Source organism: Centruroides sculpturatus, unplaced genomic scaffold (genome assembly GCF_000671375.1).
Source record: "Centruroides sculpturatus isolate CEXI.00-Female unplaced genomic scaffold, Cexi_2.0 scaffold266, whole genome shotgun sequence".
Lineage (NCBI taxonomy): Eukaryota > Metazoa > Arthropoda > Arachnida > Scorpiones > Buthidae > Centruroides > Centruroides sculpturatus.
In genome coordinates this window covers 507,351-526,090 of record NW_019384421.1, presented here as the reverse complement: position 1 = coordinate 526,090, position 18,740 = coordinate 507,351, and the positions used below count along the sequence as shown (strand labels likewise).

At 27.9% G+C, this 18,740-nt stretch overlaps 1 protein-coding gene across 2 annotated transcripts in view; it reads right to left on the bottom strand.

Moving 5' to 3' along the window:
• The window catches only part of LOC111619418 (ELMO domain-containing protein 3-like), a 51,937-nt gene extending 45,196 nt beyond the window's left edge, over nt 1-6,741 (bottom strand). Inside the window, exons 1-2 of one of the 2 annotated variants that reach the window (XM_023361119.1) lie at nt 6,629-6,741; nt 763-814 (exon numbers count right to left, since the gene is read on the bottom strand). In XM_023361119.1, coding sequence (XP_023216887.1) covers nt 763-814; nt 6,629-6,703 — 127 coding nt within the window. In that variant the 5' untranslated portion in view covers nt 6,704-6,741. Of the gene's footprint in view, nt 1-762; nt 815-4,964; nt 6,346-6,628 lie in introns of those variants that run through there. The other variant, XM_023361118.1, reaches the window with a different exon arrangement.
• Nucleotides 6,742-18,740: the final 11,999 nt, after the last annotated feature.

Genomic DNA, 18,740 nt, shown 5'->3' with positions numbered 1-18,740 from the left:
ACATCATTTTAAATTTAGTTATAAATACTGACATTTAANCTGTAAGTAAAATCTTTCATCTATGTTTATATACAGGCAACTTTTAATTCATTCCAATTGTAAACAGGTTTTTAGACATAATTGGGTGAAAACTCACATGTATTAAACCTTTGGAAAGCATTTTTTAACATGAGATGTATGGTTTTAATTTTAAAATGTAAATATATGGGTAAAATTATTTTTAAAGAAGAAAAATTATGTAATTGTAATACTGTTCTTATAATATATTCTATTAACCAAAGAACCTGTAAACCTAAAAAAAATTAAACTGTTTTTTTTACAAACATGATTAAACCAAAGAGGAAGTTAATAGTCTGAAATGCATCTTTAATAATTAAATAAAAGTAATACAGTAAACATTGGTCTATTGTCTTCTACTTGAACTTTCTCTAAAAATGTGGTTTGATAAGATAGAACCTATAAAAAACTTAAAACATCAATTTTATAAAAATGGAAATTAAATAAAAAATGCTTTATCTGATTTCAGTTTATTTCCCTGTATTCTAAACCAAAATGTTGTAAATATCAACAAAGATTGAATCAGCAACTAATTTTCCTCTTATAATGTAAATGAAATAGCATTGTCCTGAAGTGCATCAAGGTTAAGCTGAAATTTATTAAAATTATTTAAAATTATCACTGCTACATTGTTATTAAAATATATATACTGTGTATAATTTATCTAGATAAATACGAAAAAATTAAAAAATTTAAAATACATACTGAATTTATCTTGATGTATGAAGATTGCAGCTTGAGTTTCTTCACTTATTTCCTGTGAATAAAATTTTATAAACTCTGAGAACTAAATTATTAATTGTTAAATCATACAGATAATATTAATTTATACTAATTTTAATTTTCTACATTCATATACTACTTAATTGCTCATTTTAGAAAAATCTTTGTTAGAAATCTACAAACTTTTTTTCTGTAGAAAAAAAACTATAAACTAATTTTAAAATGTGAATAAAATAGCACAACTTTTATAAATAATTTGATGTAAAGTCCAAAGCTTCAAAAAACAAAAATATTCATAAAAGTGCCTATTAAAATTGAAATACTGAATATATTCACAAATAACAACTAAGTACTGTATTTTTGAACTCGGGTCATTTTCAGAATATGTATATTTTAAAATTTTGAATTTTATAAAAGCAAACTTTTATATTTCAGTGTTCTAAACTCAAATGTTTTAAATATCAACAAATACAGTAATGGACCAATTATCTGGCTTCCAGAAATCCAGAATCACCAGAAAACTGCTAGTTTTGAATTATGCAGGCTGCAGTACAGTGTAGTTCACAATATGATTGCTTTGTTTTGGGTTTCGTGGTATATGTGTTTCATGATGCCATTTCCATTATGTTGTTTACTTCTCTTCAATTTTCATCCTAAATATTACACTATACATGGTATTCTATATTTTAGTAGGATTAATAATGATCATAAAGACTCTACTTTAGAAGTGTATTCTTTTGTACTGTTAAATACAATTTTGTTCTTTACATTCCATTATTTATTTTATATTTTATGTATGCATTTAATTCATGTCCAGAAAACCAAAAAATCCAGACTACTTCTGATTAAGCTTGTTAGATAATTACTCTGTACCATTTTTTGTTGTTAAGTTCCATCGAGTCGTCGTCGACTCCTGGTGACTTCATGGACAAGTCTTCTCCATCTTGATCTTTCCCTTGTTGTCTCTCGTAGCTCATCCAGCTTCATTTCTGTGACTTTTTCTATTTCTTCTATCCACCTTATCCGTTGCCTTCCCCTCTTCCTTCTACCTTCCACTTTTCCCAGCATAATAGTCTTCTCTAGGGAAACTTCTTTACGCATCACATGTCCAAAGTAGGTCAATTTTTGTTTTAAGATTCTTGACTCTAAGGAGAAGCTTGGCTTAATTTTTTCTAAAATTCTCTGTACCATACCATAGCTATACTTACAAGTATATACAGACTTATAGTATATTTTAATTTAAATTTTTTCATCATCAATAAAGATAGAGAATATGTCCAGAAACAATTAGATTGTCTTTAGCTCTAATAAAGTATTATTATAAAGTAAATAATACAATGTCACAAATAATAGTAAAAATAAATTTTTCAAAGTGGCACTTTAGATATTGCACTCAACAAACATTTTATTTTATTTATATAAATGAAATTCAAGAGATGAATGATGATGAAATGAACCTTAGTGATGCAAGAAATGCTGCTCAATGTGGTTCTCTATCAAAAGGTGTAAAACCTGAAAATGATGAATATGTTCAACAGCCAACCATAATAGATCTGTAATCAACTATAGTGCTTCTACAAGGGCCGTTCATTAAGTAATGCACATAATTTTATTTCTCGGCTGTCTTTCATTGGAATTGAATGAAACTTTGCATAATGTATTTTTAACAATTGTTGTGTAATGTCCTGAAATATCACCATACCAAATTTGCCAGCATTTGGACTGCTAAATATCTCTCTAGACAATATTAAATATAAGTAGAATGCCTACCTTATTACCAGCAAAAATTTTTAATATACTTTCGGTATAATTTCAGATTCTTTGTTTTGAATACATTAAAGACTTACTTCTTTAATGTACAATAAATAATAATAATCTTAAAAATTAAGTTTAGTTTTTACTTTTTCCTGTTTAAAAATAATGAAAAATCCACATTATTACATAAAAAGAATTTACACTTTTGATACAAGAACAATAAAATTATCTACAGTATTCATTATACATGACATTACAAAATTATCAATATTTTATCTCAACAGGAGAAATCAAATATGATGGTGATTTTTATTTTAGAAGCTTGATATTACTTTAAAATATTATTTTGTTAAGTACAGGAATCACTCATATAACACAGCAGATATGTTCTAAAAAAGTGCCATGTTATGCAAATCCATGCTATATGAGACAAAGAACTAGTGCAAAACATAGGGTTACATTCTAGAAATTAACAAAAGTATACTATTCTTTTTAGTAAGAGAAACACTTTAATAAAGCAACCAATACTTTATTTCTAATCAACAATTAACTAACAAGCACAATTACAAGTACTGTTACTATTAATTTTAGTTAAACAAGGAAATTTTCTTTCAAAATGTATTGTTATCATTAAGCTTTTTTGTTGATTTTGATCAGAAATATCAGCAATGTCTTTATTTCTACCCATAAAAATTTTTATATGTATGACAAAATAAAATATGTTATTAACTGATAATTTGTTCTAATGGGTTGCGTTTGTTCAGTTGAGTACCAAGTGATTTTTCTCCAGAATGTGCTCAAATACTGAATTGTTCCAGTTGGGAACAGTTTGAGTACAGAGATACCACTGTATTTTGTTCATCATTTTTATGAATGATTAAAATGAACCTATGGTTAAAAAAAAAAAAAAATTACTAACACTTATCTAAACATGTTTAAACTTTACTAAATACAAAGGTTAATCGGTTAATGTTTCCTATGGTAGTGAAATATGGCAGTGCTTCGGTCAGGTTCGTTTCATTTCCATTAGATTAACTACATTTTTAGTAGACATTTCCTTTTTTATTTATTTTGTTCAAGAACTACCATGAATCGATAACTAGTGACGTTTGGCACTCGGCGGCCTGTCGACGGCTCCCTTCCAGGAGGACTCTGTCTGGACCACGAACAGTCTGAAGCACCGCCATATTTTGCTACCATAGGTAACGTTAACCAGTTAATCTATTGTTGTACATGCACATGGTGAAAAAAGAATCTAACAAAGTGAAATTCTTAAATTTTTCACCAGTATTCGATAACTGTACAGTACGAACGTTACAATAAAATTTGGGAGTGCTTCAAATATGACGTTAAAATGGTTTTATGTTGTTACAAGTGGGCTTTTTTTTAACATTATCTAGTATAGTAAAATCGTAGGACCGATAAAAATTTGATATTATATTAGGGTTGTCGTTACATTTGATGACATTATAATCGGGTTAAACTGTATATTGTTTGCGCAAAATAAAAAAATAATTTCAGACGATACAATAGCCATGATTATTTTTTTCAAAAATGGGAACTTTTCGTTACACATTGACAAAAATTCAACCTGGGCCGACACGCAACAGAGAGAAATTTTGAAATTAGGTAAGTTAATTTCATCAAAGATGCATTGTGGTCAATCTCGTGGTTGTAGCCAGCAAAGTTTGAATGATCGCACCCAAAAGCAGTGATATCAAAGATGATTAAGAGAATGAGAACGAGACCTGCCTTGAGCATCAAAGTGATTCCGTCTTGACATAGTCTTGTCCCAAATACAGTTTTGCCATTTTACTTGTTTTTTTTCTTGTTCCATTTGAGTTATTCCTTCAACTTACCAACACCTCCAAATAGCAATATTGATTTTATAACCACCAGGTATATAAAATAAATAAGTACAAATAATACAAGCAATTATTTATTGTGACATCTTCACAATGCCAGATTGCAATTTTTAATCATATTTTTAATTTATTTAATTTAAAATATATGCTTTACACCTCAAAGTAGTGGCTTGCCCCTGTACATCATACTTTTCCTTTAACAACAAAGTCACGCCAGTCCATCTACCACTTTTCAGGGGAAATTTTTGATTTGAAACAAATTCTGGTTTGCATCGGAAGTTCTTATATAGTTAATCGGTGCCTCCTGAACCTAAGGTTTCTATATCTGGTCTTGACTTTCATCTATCTAACACTGTTCTCAAGATCAAGGAATGATAGATGAGAATGGGAATTTATAGGTCTATAATTTTTTCAAATTGCAGCTCAATAAAAAAAAATATTTACTGTATTTGTTATTTTCAATTAAATAAATGTAAAATTTGAGATTAGGAGTTTACAAATTTCCATAAATAACCTTCTAGACATGCAATACTGTAGCCTTATGTTTAAAATTAATCATTGTACCTTGCTTAGTAGCCTTATAGATATCAAGGTTTTGAAGATACTTGAAGTGTGTAGAAGCAGAAGTATGGTGGAACAGTCATGCATTATGAAAAAATATCCAGATGTTATACGCAAAAGCTGCAAGAGCCATAATTCTTCTAATTCAAATACCAAACACACTGGATTTTTTTTTAGTTAAATATAAAATTTATTTCAGTCAGTACAACTACTTTAGAACTATCCTATATGTATACTACATTATAATTGATGTACATTTTGAGACACAAAGACTTAAAAATAATTTAAAAATTTACATCTATAGATAAAATAGTCTATTAAGATGATTCTCTTCTATCATTAACAATTTTTCTAATATTTAATATTATATATTTAAGCATGATAAAAGAATGCTTTCAAAGGTTATTCTGAATCTCACTATCCCAACTTTCATCCAATCCTCACTTCCAGAACTTATTAATTTTGATATAACCTTAGCATTGGGTTTAAGATGCCTATATTTATTGTATCAAATATTTTCTGACTCTTCTAGTTGTTTGTAATTCAACAAAAATCATTTTCATTCCACTATTAAATTTAATGTGATATTTATATAACTCGTCAGAGACTGCATTTCTTAACTAAATACACTCAAACAAACCTTTACATATGCAGCCGTAATTTAATAGATAAATTCAAACGTTTTTGACCATATTCAATGGCCTTTATCAAGAAAAACTGAAAAATCGAACTTCGAATTAAAAATTTGCATTACCGATACAAGCGTTATTTTTGGAACATTTTTAAAAAGATATTCTATCGTGTAAGCACCATCTCTACATATTGGCTATAAATAGTTAAAACAATACCAGTAAATACATTAAAACACAATAAAGTGTTAAAATAATGCCCGTAAATACATTAAAATACAATAAAGTGCACATAGAAACAAGATTTTCTAGATATTTATATTTTTTCTTTATTGGATTGAAATTAAATAATGCTCAACATAACATGAAAATAAAGAATAATTCAATTCATTAATCATCCAACGGCAGCCAAATTAATTTATTGAGTAATTGATCTATAAGCATTACATTCAATAACTCTGCACAATACAAAAATCTCCAGATGTACAGTACAGTAATTTAAGTATCATTTAAACTAATACACTGTAAAAATAGTGTATCAGTTTAAGTTCCATAACATGCTGTGTGCAGTACATATTGAATGTATAATGCTAACATTTATGGTTAACCATCTCATTTGGAGCTTGAATTGAGCCTTATTTTTACCATAAGTTAAATATACTTAACTGTTGCTTTTGCTTGTACATGGATAATCAGTTCAAAGTTTATGATGTTAAACTTCGAATTGATTATATTGTTTGTATGAAGTTACAGTATGTCAAAATATATGTCCCTTTATAATTACAAATAAAACAACATTCTTTGCTCTATATTTTGTGAGTTGGAATACAAAACTTATATTAAACCAAAAATGATTTATAAAAAGGATGACAAAAATAAACAAATCAAATAATTAAGAACTTTGTGAAAGTGAAAAAATATAAAATTTTAATAATTTAAAATTATAGCATAAATTTTTTTAATAATTGCATTAAATATTAAACTTATTCATTAGTATTTTTAAGAGTTATGTAATTAATAATAAAATAAGAAGATAACCTGCAAGTTCTCCTTATTTTGTTCAAATGTTCGTTCCTCATTATTAATTTTGATTGGTGCTGTATAGTTTTCCATTTTATATAATTGTTAAAATTCCNTAATGTAAAAAATTTTTGACAAAATTTATATTTACCACTATTTAAATTTTGGTGTTACATAGCATTATGTTTGTGTTCCAACTTTTAAAAAAATAATATTTTGAAAAGTTGTTCTGAGCATTCCAATTGGAATGTAATTTAAAGACCTGAGGCAGATCTTGAATAATGTTGAAAACATTTGTAAAAAATTTTTTACACTAAAAAATTTTGTTATTGGACTTTAAAGGTTATTTAAAGTGTGTTTTTGATGTCAGTTTTAATATATTATATATTAAATTAAATATCATCAAATGATATATTTGTAAAAATTTGTAATATTAAATATTCATAATATATATATATATTTTTTTCTTTTTAGTCATTTCAAATTTTAATGAAGAAGGAAAATGTCATCTCAGATTGACTGTTGGTGATACTGTTTATATGTTTGAAGAGTATGAAGGTAAACTTTGAATCCATAATTTTTTCTAAAGTTATTTTTTATAACTGTATTTATTTACTGATAAGAGCCTATTTTATTTCATATATTTTTTTTTATTGTACTTAAATACTGAGTTATTTCAGAAAAATCTGTTTTAGTTTTAATATAAATTACTCAATTTTAAATAGAATAAATAATCCAAAAGGCAAATGCTTGAAATATAGATTTGATATAACTCTTTCAGCCATCTGACTGTACAAACATGGTATTATAAGATTTAGAAGTATGTAGGGATTTAGAAGAGTTTATGAAAATCTGAACTTTTAAAGTTGAGCTGAAAAGTCTTGAAAAATGTTTCATTTATGCATACTTCTAATTTCAGTAATTATTCAAGGGTTTGTTTTTTGGATATTAAGTAGTTATTTCAGTATATTATAGTTAGTGTGTTTGTATGTAATATATGTCCCAAAAGTATGATACAATCTTACAATCTTTTGTGACAACTTAATAACAAATTACATTTAAAAATTAAATAGCCATTCAGTTTGCAGAGAAATTTTTTTCTACTTAATTATAATTTTTTCATGTTATTTATACTCTCCCCTGTAGATAAGGTGAATTTCACACAGTCTAAGCTATTTTTCTAAATAGTTGCCATTCTTTTCTGAAAAAATTCTCTATGTAATGATTTGAACAAATCCATGATTAAATGTTTGACTCATCAACATCTGAAAAGTGTAAGCCACTAATGTGTTTCTTAAGAGATCAAAAAAGATAAAAATTAGAGAATGCTAAGTCCTGACTGTACTCACAATGATAGGCCTGCTGTACAATAATGCAACCTCACATTGCATGTCATACTTCAGACTGGCTAAAAAAGTATGGATGGGAAGTATTGCACCATCTTTTACATAGTCTGAACTTAACATCCTCTAATTTTTATTTTTTTGGATCTCTTAAGAAACATCTTAGTGGCTTACACTTCACAGATGAAGATGAAATTAAAGATGTAACCATGAACTTGTTTAAATCATTACATGGAAAACTTTTTCAGAAAGGAATTATTGCCCTTGTCTCTTGCCATAAAGTGTTTAGAAAAGAATAGCAACTATTTAGAAAAATAACTTACAAATGGCTATTTAATTTTTTAATGTAATATAATGTAATTTATAATTTTAAGTTATCACAAAAGATTGTATTTCCATGGGACATGCTTCATATATAGGTGATGTTTAGGTGTATACATAGGTTAGTTTAAAATATTAAACATGGAAACATTATAAATTTCTTCAGATTATGAATGCATAAATCTAATATGTAATGATTTGTAATGTATTTTATAATGATTGTTATATATATTCCAAAATAACAAATATCTAGATGCCATGATAATATGACTTTTTTATTCCAAGATATAGACTGCAATTAAGAATTAAATCAATTGTTCTTAGAAATGAAATGTAAAAAAAATATACATATATATATTTAAATTGAATATTTAGTTAAATTGACATTAAACTATTTATCATATTGCTATATTAATCATGAAAACCAGATTCTACTTATATTACAATCTCAAAGGATAATTCAACAGTTATAATTTAATATGATGATAAAAATCAGATCTTGATTGAATATTCAATTATTATNATTTAAATCGATTCGAACATTTGGTTAAAAAATCAAAAATATATAAAAATATTTATAACAATATCTGAAATGTTATTAATTTAATACACTTAAGTACTCAATGAAGACTAAACGTAGTTGAAAACAAAAAATCGCATCTAAAATAGTACAGTAGAAGCCGTTTTTCCGGTTAAGCCTTAATCCTTTCCCCCCGCGAGGGAATTTCGAAAAATCCCTTCTTAGTGTGCATTGCCATGGCATACCCTACTAAAAGTCAGATAATAACAAAATATCGCAACTAAAATAGCACAGTAGAAGCCGTTTTTCCCGGTTAAGCCTTAATCCTCTCCCTCTCCCACCCGCGAGGGAATTTCGAAAATTCCCTTCTTAGTGTGCGTTTTCATGAAGTACCCTAACTGTGTACCAAATTTCACCTCTAGGTTCAGCGGTTTGCTCTGGGCGATGATGAATCAGTGAGTGAGTCAGTCAGTCAGGACAAGCAATTTTATATATTTAGATTTTTACAAAAACAAAACAAAAAAAAAATTACTATACGCAAACATTTGAATGTTAGCTTCTATTCTGTAAAAAATTTGATTAATTTCTTTGAACCATTAGTAACTATTTATTAATAGAATGTCTGGTTTTAAGTTTCGATTACTGAAATTATCAAGAAGGATTTTCAATTATTTCTGTAATAATCTGTAAACCTTCAATATTTTTCAATAATCTACGTAATTGCTTCAAAGCAAAATTATCACACACAAATGAATCATTCGAGTTCTTCGCACTGAAGTCCTATTTACAAAATTAGTAGGGCGACGTTATTGATACATTAATAACAAACATATGTGAAAGATTTTTTTTTATACGAAGAACCTATTTATTATTGTGACACCTCTACGTACTGTACAGTATATACTGTATTACAAATGTACTATACTTTCATATCTATAAAGCAAATAAAGCTAAGATTACGAAATCAGTATATATGGCATAAGCAGCAGTGTATTCCGCCTACTCTTTGAATGGACCTTTAATGAATATTGTATGTAGTAAGCCTACGGAAGGGCAGTATCAAGGACGTTTGGCAGAATGCCAATATATCGGTTCGAGATTACCGCTATTGCAAAATGGCGTTTAGTTAGGTGGCAGGAAGTACTTGCTAAGTTTGCTTTTTGATTTTATTTCTGTTTAAATTAAATAATTCAGAAAAACAATGACAAAGTGGAAACCATTACCCGATAGAGCGAAGTATGGAGTGGGTAAGTCATTAATATGTACTGTATGAAAAATAGTTTTATATTCGATTTGTGGAAAGTGATGTTAAGAGCTTAAAAGAAGTTTGTTTCGTGTCGTTTCATTGGATAATGTAAATTTTCACAGCCATTCACGTTTCACGTAAAATTAAAGCCGCATATTACGATTCAACCATAATGTAACTTATAAAAAAATTGAATAAAAAGTTCAATATAAAAGAAATAGTTTTATGTTGACATTCTTCAGAATGATATTTTAAATTTATGACTATTAAATGTCATGATTAATACTTATAAATATATATACAGGTATACATACATATACATATAACTTTGTAATTAACTTGACAAATAATATATACAGTATTTACATGTTTATTTCACCTATAATAATATATACCACAGTTTACTTTACAAATAATAATACTTCACTTTTAATATGTGTTAGAAGATTTATAGTTTTATTCTACTAATAATTTAATCCAGATTAATAACAAATTACATACTTTACATACTCTTATGGTTATGAAAAACATGTAGACATTGGCTGCGTTCAGCAGACTCAACAGTTCCGGAGCTGTTGAGTATTTTTCTGTTGAACGCCCTCTACGGTAGTTCTCTTTCGGAACACGTTTGGTGTTTTGACGTCACATTTGGTAGCGTCTTTCATTACACTACCTATCGCTACCCAAAACTGACCAATGAGGCTTTTTGTTCTGATGCAATGTCACTCATCGTTTGGCAGATCCGGGTTGCTACCGATTTGCTCAGTTACAACTGTTTAAGGTCCATTTATGCACAACAGTGATGTGCCAGCACAGTGCAGTGAATTTTTGCCTATGGGAAATTGTTGACCTAGTTTTAAACCACCCTGTTCAGACTCGTCTGTGACAGTGCTGTGCAGTGGCAGTGGCGTGACTGTACTGTGAAAGTAGATTTGATGGGAATGATATTTTCACTGATGGTAAATTTTGTTTTCCAATGGATGATGAACATTTAATTGAAATGTGCATCAACACACTGTTCTATTTGACTTATCTCATTCAAAATACATTGACATTGGATACAAAATGAATATTTTCTCTGTTTTGTTTAATAAAATATGAAATATATGTTGGGACATTTGAAAATATTCAAAAAATATAGATTTGTCATCACAATTTTTTACAAAGAGTATGAAACTCCAATTCTGTTGATATTTTTTGTCCATGCTTGATGTATCCACTTGCAGCATTTTCTTGATTGCATTTCTTTTTCTTCTTTATCCAAACATATAGCTATCATAGCCAATTCATCCTCAGAAAAGTTCATGACCACTCACTGACAGCAAGGTCACGTCACTGTTGTGTGTAAATACTCGTCACTATGCTGTGCTCGACGTCACTGTCACCAAATGGTCACTGTGCCGACAGACCACTATTGTGTGTAAATGGACCCTTAATCTGTTGAACGCAGCCATTTCCTTATGATGAATGATACATTTGAAATGAATCAAAAGATGGTCTATATTTAATTAAAAATACATAATATTTGTTACTCAAAAATGAAAGTATTTCAATTAAATTAAAATCTAAAATATTTTTATAATTAAATTTCCTTTTAAATACATCTTTATTGCTTTCTCTTTAATTACTAATCAAATAGTTATGCAATTAATTATATACACAAAGAGTTTGATTTTGTATAACTTAAATGTTTTATGAGTAAAAAAAATATTTTAATCTTTTAGATTGATTTTTCCTCAAGAAAATTGATTTATGAATGAGCATACATATAGTCTTTATGGTTACTGTCACTGAAAAACAAATATTTTTTCCTTTGTGATGAAAAGGATTTTTATTTTAGAGTGACTAAATTCTTTCACTAAACTAAATATGCAATCTTTTTTATATGGTTTTGCATATTATTAAATTTATTCATAACGCAATGTAATTGTATAAATTTTATAGTTAAATTTTTTTTATTTATTTGCAAAAATCATATTCAAAAATTACAAAATTTAGACTTTTTCAATGATCTGATTTGAATATTAAATATTAGAATTTTGTTCAATTTTATGTTATAAAGATTTTAGATATATTTTGAAATATCAAGACACATTGATTAAATTACATCCATAGATAATCACTTCTGATGATACTGAGAACTATCAAATTATTCAATTTAGTTTAATTGCATGATAAAAATGAGGATGAGCATGTTAGTCTGGAGTATGAATGTCAGGAACATCAACTATAACAATTACTTGAGTATTTACTATAATAAAATAATTTCTTTAGTATCATATCCTAATTGTTATGGTTAAATATTCTGTACAACTATAACAACTGATAAAATAAATATAACTTCAAAATAAAATTTAGAATATCAACAGTTTATAAATTGAATACTGTATATAGAGTTCAGGAAGTTAAATACTTAGATTTTAGTTCTGCTGTAACAATATTTTTAGTCAATGATTATTTTATCTATTTATATTCTATCATTTTATCCTTCCTCCATTTTGTGGTAAATTATTGCTTGATGTGTATTTGTATTCTGTTATTAACTAAATATCTGTTATATAGAGGAATTGTTTTATTTATAACAATGTATATTTTTGACATTGTAAATTATTTAAAATGATTTGTAATGCTAATTTCTATATATTTTTTCCTATATTCTACATACTTTTATCTACTTTTCTACATAATTTCCATTTTTGTTCAAACATTTGTCATACCGCTCAAAAATTTTTTAAATTCAGACTTCAAAGAAATCTGCTGCTTTCCACCGGAAGACATTAAGCCACACTGCTTGTCTTGTATGGCACAGCGGAGTTTTCTGAAGGTCACAATAAGCACTAGAATTGATTGTTGTATCTCTTGGCATAAAGTCCACTAACAAAGTTTCTTCGTAATTTGTCCCCTCCGTACGGACAGTTCGCGGCAAGTGCCCTTATTCTCTTCTTATCCCCTTCGCTCTTTACCTTCCCATTCCCACCCTTCACCCCACCCTATCTCCATCCCTCCCTCTCCCTTTCCTTCTGGCTATACCATCGAGTTAAGGCCTTTTCTTTACAAACTATAAACTATAACAAAGTCCCTTTCCTGTCCCAAAAGACAGTTACCATGATCTTTCATTCTGAAATCAAATAACTGATCGTATCTTACATTCAGCGGGCGACTCAATTTTTTTAAACATTATAAACTTCTACAGTTCAGCACACAGACAGACGATACGGCTGCCAGTGGCATCTAAACACGTGCAAAGCATGCTGAAAGCAGATGCTCGTGCACACTGCTGTAATCGTGCGTCATTCTCACTCTCATTCACAAACGGACCTTATTTTAAAAATAGCCCTCGTATATTTAATTTATGAATAAAAAAATTTAACACAGAAACACTATTCTAAACTTGATATATGTAATATAACAACACTTCCAAACCTAAAATCCAGTGAGAAGAACAAATGTTTTCAACCTTTACAAAGGTCATCTTCAGATTCTACTGGTAGAACACAAATCAAATCAACCACTTAAAAGGTGTTTTTTGGATGAATAAACTGAAATGTCCTTCAAATCTGGCATTCACCTGAGTTCAAGAATTACTCAGAACAGTGAACATCAGATTCAAAAGATATAACATTTTGTTTTATTCATTCAGAAAACCCCTTTTAAGTGGTTATAAAAGTAAAAGGTTATATATCTGGCAAATATTAGTATTTTTAACTTTGTATTAAGAATTTAAGTAATGTTTGTTGTCTACAAACTTTGCACAGTAATAAGTTATGAAATACAACACACAAACAAATTAAATGCCTATAAATAACAAAAACTCAGAATAATACATACTCCAAAACAACTGGAGTGCCTACATGTAATAAGATATGAACATAATATTTATACTAAGACCAAAATGTTTACAAAACATTACATGGTTGCTAAATGCACTTGAATACTGCCCTCCAGGCACGCAACATAGGAGCTATGTTCCTGCTGTTGATAGCCATTCCTTAGAAATAGCCTTATGTATCTCAAGAATCTGCAGGTATTTTAGATACGATGGTAATGCATTTCAATTAGAAGGTGAGCACTATCAAGTAAATCTCTACATCATTGTCTGATGCATAGGTGGCCAAGGCTGCACCATCCAATTTCCTGGTAATTGAGTTATGGTGTTTTTTGAGCCTAGTCATAAGAGATTCAAAAGATGGTATATATCATTGGATTTTAGGTTTGGAAGTGTCATTAAAAAAATTTAACATTATAAAATGGAAATAAGTTTGTTTTATCATTAAATTTTGCAATCCTTACTGGAGTTTTGGTTTTAGTTTGTGTTTCTACAATAATAATCAGTTTTCTGTGATGTTTATATTCTAGTAGAAATAAATCTTCAAAACTTTTTAATTAAATATATATTCTGTTGGATTTTAATATTAAATTAGCATATTACCAAGAACTAATACAAACATGTCATTAAAGTATTTTAAATTGAATATTTAGTTAAATTGACATTAAACTATTTATCATATTGCTATATTAATCATGAAAACCAGATTCTACTTATATTACAATCTCAAAGGATAATTCAACAGTTATAATTTAATATGATGATAAAAATCAGATCTTGATTGAATATTCAATTATTATATTAATTAAAATGTAATAATTCACCAAAATTAAGCAGTGTAACAGTTTGTCTTTGGCTATTAATATGGTTACATGATTTTAGATTTAAATAAACATATACATTTATTAATTATTAAAATGTTTAAATACTATACATATTTATACATTTAGTAAATTAAATCTCATTCAGATTTTGAAAAATGATTACTCTATATAAATGCAAAGGTAATATTTTATAAATATCTTCAATTTATATATTCTAATTTGTAAAAATTATAATTGTTTTTATTGAAGTAGATAATAGTTATACAAAGTTATCAACAACAGTCTAATATCATTGATAAAACAAAACTTTCTTTATTTTTGTTTGTTTTCTTAAAATACTAAATAACTGTAGTACTTTGATTTATTGATTATGAAAATACCAGTATAGGCTTTATAGAATAAAAATAAAATGCTTCTAATAATTCAGAGATTAACAATAAAAAAAATATTTTTATAACACTGCTATTAATAACTGTCAATAGTGAGAGAGGTATGTTGAATAGAAATGTAATATGTAAGCTATTAGTCATACAGATCTGTGTTCCTGGGGGAAAAAAATTGTTAATATAAGGATGATCTATCAATATGTAGAGAATCTATATGTTTCCATTCTTATTCTGTGATATTTTTAAATCTTACCAGTTTTTAGGTATCAAACTTAGTTTATATTATTTAAGTTTTGAAATTCTATATTCTGATAAATGTTCTAAGGAATATAAAATATAGCAGAACAATATCATTATAAATAAAGTTGAGTAAATGAAAAATATGAAATTAAATATTTCTTATTTATAAATCAAATGTATAATACAGAGAATAAATTATTTTCAGCTAAGAAATTATTGCATTAGTATTAAATTTTCCAAAAATGTTAATCGTTGTTTCTTAGTTTTCTATTGGTGTTTATTCAAACAAATATCCTGTTGGAATAAACATTCTAATATTTTTTTGGCATTTTAAAAGACAAAAATATTAATTAAATTCCTTGCTGTATTTTAAAGATGTTTGAAAATTGTTTTACTGAATGTACTATCAAAGTAAATAAATCTAATTTGACATTAATATAATTGCCTTTATAATCATGTGCAAAAATATTGGATTTTTATTTTCAACTAGCAGACCTGGCCATGCGTTGTGTAAAAATGTATCTATTATAAATGTGTAACACTTCCCCTGCAGGGGAATTTCGAAAATCCCTTCTTAGTGTACATTCTCTTGACATACTCTATTAAAACACAATAAAAAAACGCAAGAAACCTCATCTAAAATAGTATAATAGAAGCCGAGTTCTTTATGGTAAGCCTTAATCCTATCCCTCTCCTCTGCCGGGGGAATTTCAACATCTAAATTATATAACAACATGAATTCGAATGCAACATTGTGTCAAAATTTGAAAGCAATCAATGAAGAACTTTCGAAGATTTAAGATTTTAAACAAATGAATGTTACATTTTTATTTATATAGATTAATTCCTCTTTAATTAAACATCAAATTACCTTTAAAAATAATTCTAATATTTTTCTGATTAAAATGTATGCGGTAGTATCCCCGCTTTTACCACGTAGTTGGATCATGAGAAAATGTCGTTAAGAGAGCACAACTCCTGTAAGTTTAATGTCTCGAACCGAAGTTTCATTCTTGGAAATGTTTCTTGAACTATTGATATATGGCAATAGTCAACAAAAAACCAAAAAAATATGGAATTTTTAAACTTTTATTGCTAAATATTTCATAATTTTCCAGGCAAAAAATATTTGTTTAAGAAAAACTAAGACACACTAGTGCGAAGTTAAAATTGTTTGTGGTGCCATCTGTTATGAGATTTCATTAAAAAAATAACTTTTTTTATTATTAACTTGCAGGGGGGAGAATTTCGACATATATATTATATAAAAAACACGCCCATATTCGAATGGAACTTTGTGTGAAAATTTCAAAGCAATCGGTGAAGAACTTTCGTGGATTAGCTATTAGGAACAAACGAACATTACATTTTTATTTATATAGATAAGAAATTTTGACAGTAGAACCTGATTAACTGAGGTTCTGCATTATCTCAGACAAATGTGTAATTTCTTGTAACTTATAAAAGATTTAAAGTGAATACACCTAGCACATAAATACTGTAGTATTTTAATTCTTTGTTTTGGATCATTGAATTATCAATAGAGTTCCTATCCTATACACCTGCATATGCAAGATTATGGAATTTTCAAGAATTATTTAATATAAATATAGTCAGTGATCCCAACAACAAAGGAAATAAAGTAACTGTATTTAAATACATAAATTTTGTCGAAGCTATTTTTACAAAATAGATCAGTCACATTTCTCTTTTTTTGTTTTTTTAAATAATTCACTAAATATATTTATTAATCAAAGTAGTTTGTTTGTATATTTACTGTTTTGTAAAACCTGCAAATTTTATTTTAATGTGTTAAATACTATTATGTAAAATTAATTATAATTTTTTGTTGTGTATTTTGTTACAGAACAGTTCAGTTTGCAGAGAAGTTTTTTCTAGTTAATTATAATTTTTTCATGTTATTTGTACTCTCCCCTGTAGATAAGGTGAATTCCCTAAGTCAGTACAGTAATACCCCGTATTTACGCGATAGATGGGACCAAGCGATAACCACGTAAGTCAAATTCGCATACATCAGGGTATAATTTTGCAATTTGTGTAAAATCCAAGTCGGATGTATGTAAGCTAATAAATGTTCTTGTTAATCTTATCTTGTCTTTTGATTCGTTCACGGTTACAAGAAATCACCACATAGAATCTCTCAAGTCTTCATAGATATAACAAATACAGAAATAAATAAATTGTAGCTATGTGTCGATTCCGTGCGACACGTTCGAACATGTAAGCTGAACAATAGTGTGAGGGGGGGTGAATAATCAAGAGTTGCGTGGCACTCAAACAAAAGACGAATTGACGAGATTTGAAAATCGCGTAAGTCGGGGTAGTGTAAGTCGAGGTATTACTGTATATGAATTGAATTTTTCAAAATTGAAAAAAATTTATTTTGAAATTTATAAATATAATAATTTAAAACAGTTTTTTTCTATCAGTCTTTATATATGTTTAAAAGATAAGTACAGTACAGTCGACCCCCCTATAACATGATAGATACATTCCGGTTTTTATAAAATCCATTTTCTACGAGTCCTTAAATACATGAGCAAATCACAGCCCGGCACATGTGCACTTTATGGACTACAGCTGTTTGAAAGGTTTTCTTCCATAAAATTAATCGATTCTAGACTAATTCGACTCAACATTTCCAAAATACGTATAATTTTTTGGGAATAATCCATATAAACTATGCTATAAACAAAAAATTGTAGGATTACTTACCGAGTGTGCACCGTTCAATGACATCATTGCTTAAGCTTGTTTTCGTCGTGGAGCGGTGCATCAAATGGCGCTTGCGTGCTTCCTGATAAATTATTTTTCTGCAAAAACTTTGCTGAACTTTGGAGATATCATTAATATAAATATAATTTTTATGGACATTAAATAATAAATGGTTTTTAGTAGGTCTGCTGCTCACTTAAACTCAATGGTTTGTGCAATATCTGCTATTGGTCTAGATTCGACCAATCCTGTCGTGACACGAGTTGGCAATGACATTTTACTGAATTATACAAGTCTCTTTTAGTGTATTTATACGAATACGTTTTTTTTGCCGTTATATAGGAATCCAAACTATATGAACCTGTTTTATAGGGGGGTCTACTGTATAAAAATTAGCACTTCCCAAATATAACACACAGAATAAAGTTAATATAGATAACATTGAACATGCAAATTTATAAGCCTACTAGATAATGGCACCCACAGACTATGAAAAAAAGGGAGTCACAAGCTATAAAAAAAGGGCATCATACATACATACATGATATAGTGTTTGTAAAATCAATGTGATTTTAACATATGCTACTGCATATGTTAAAATCACATTGATCAAATACATATAAATCACATAAATCACATTGATCAAATAAAATCACATTGATCAAATAACATATGCTACTGCATATGT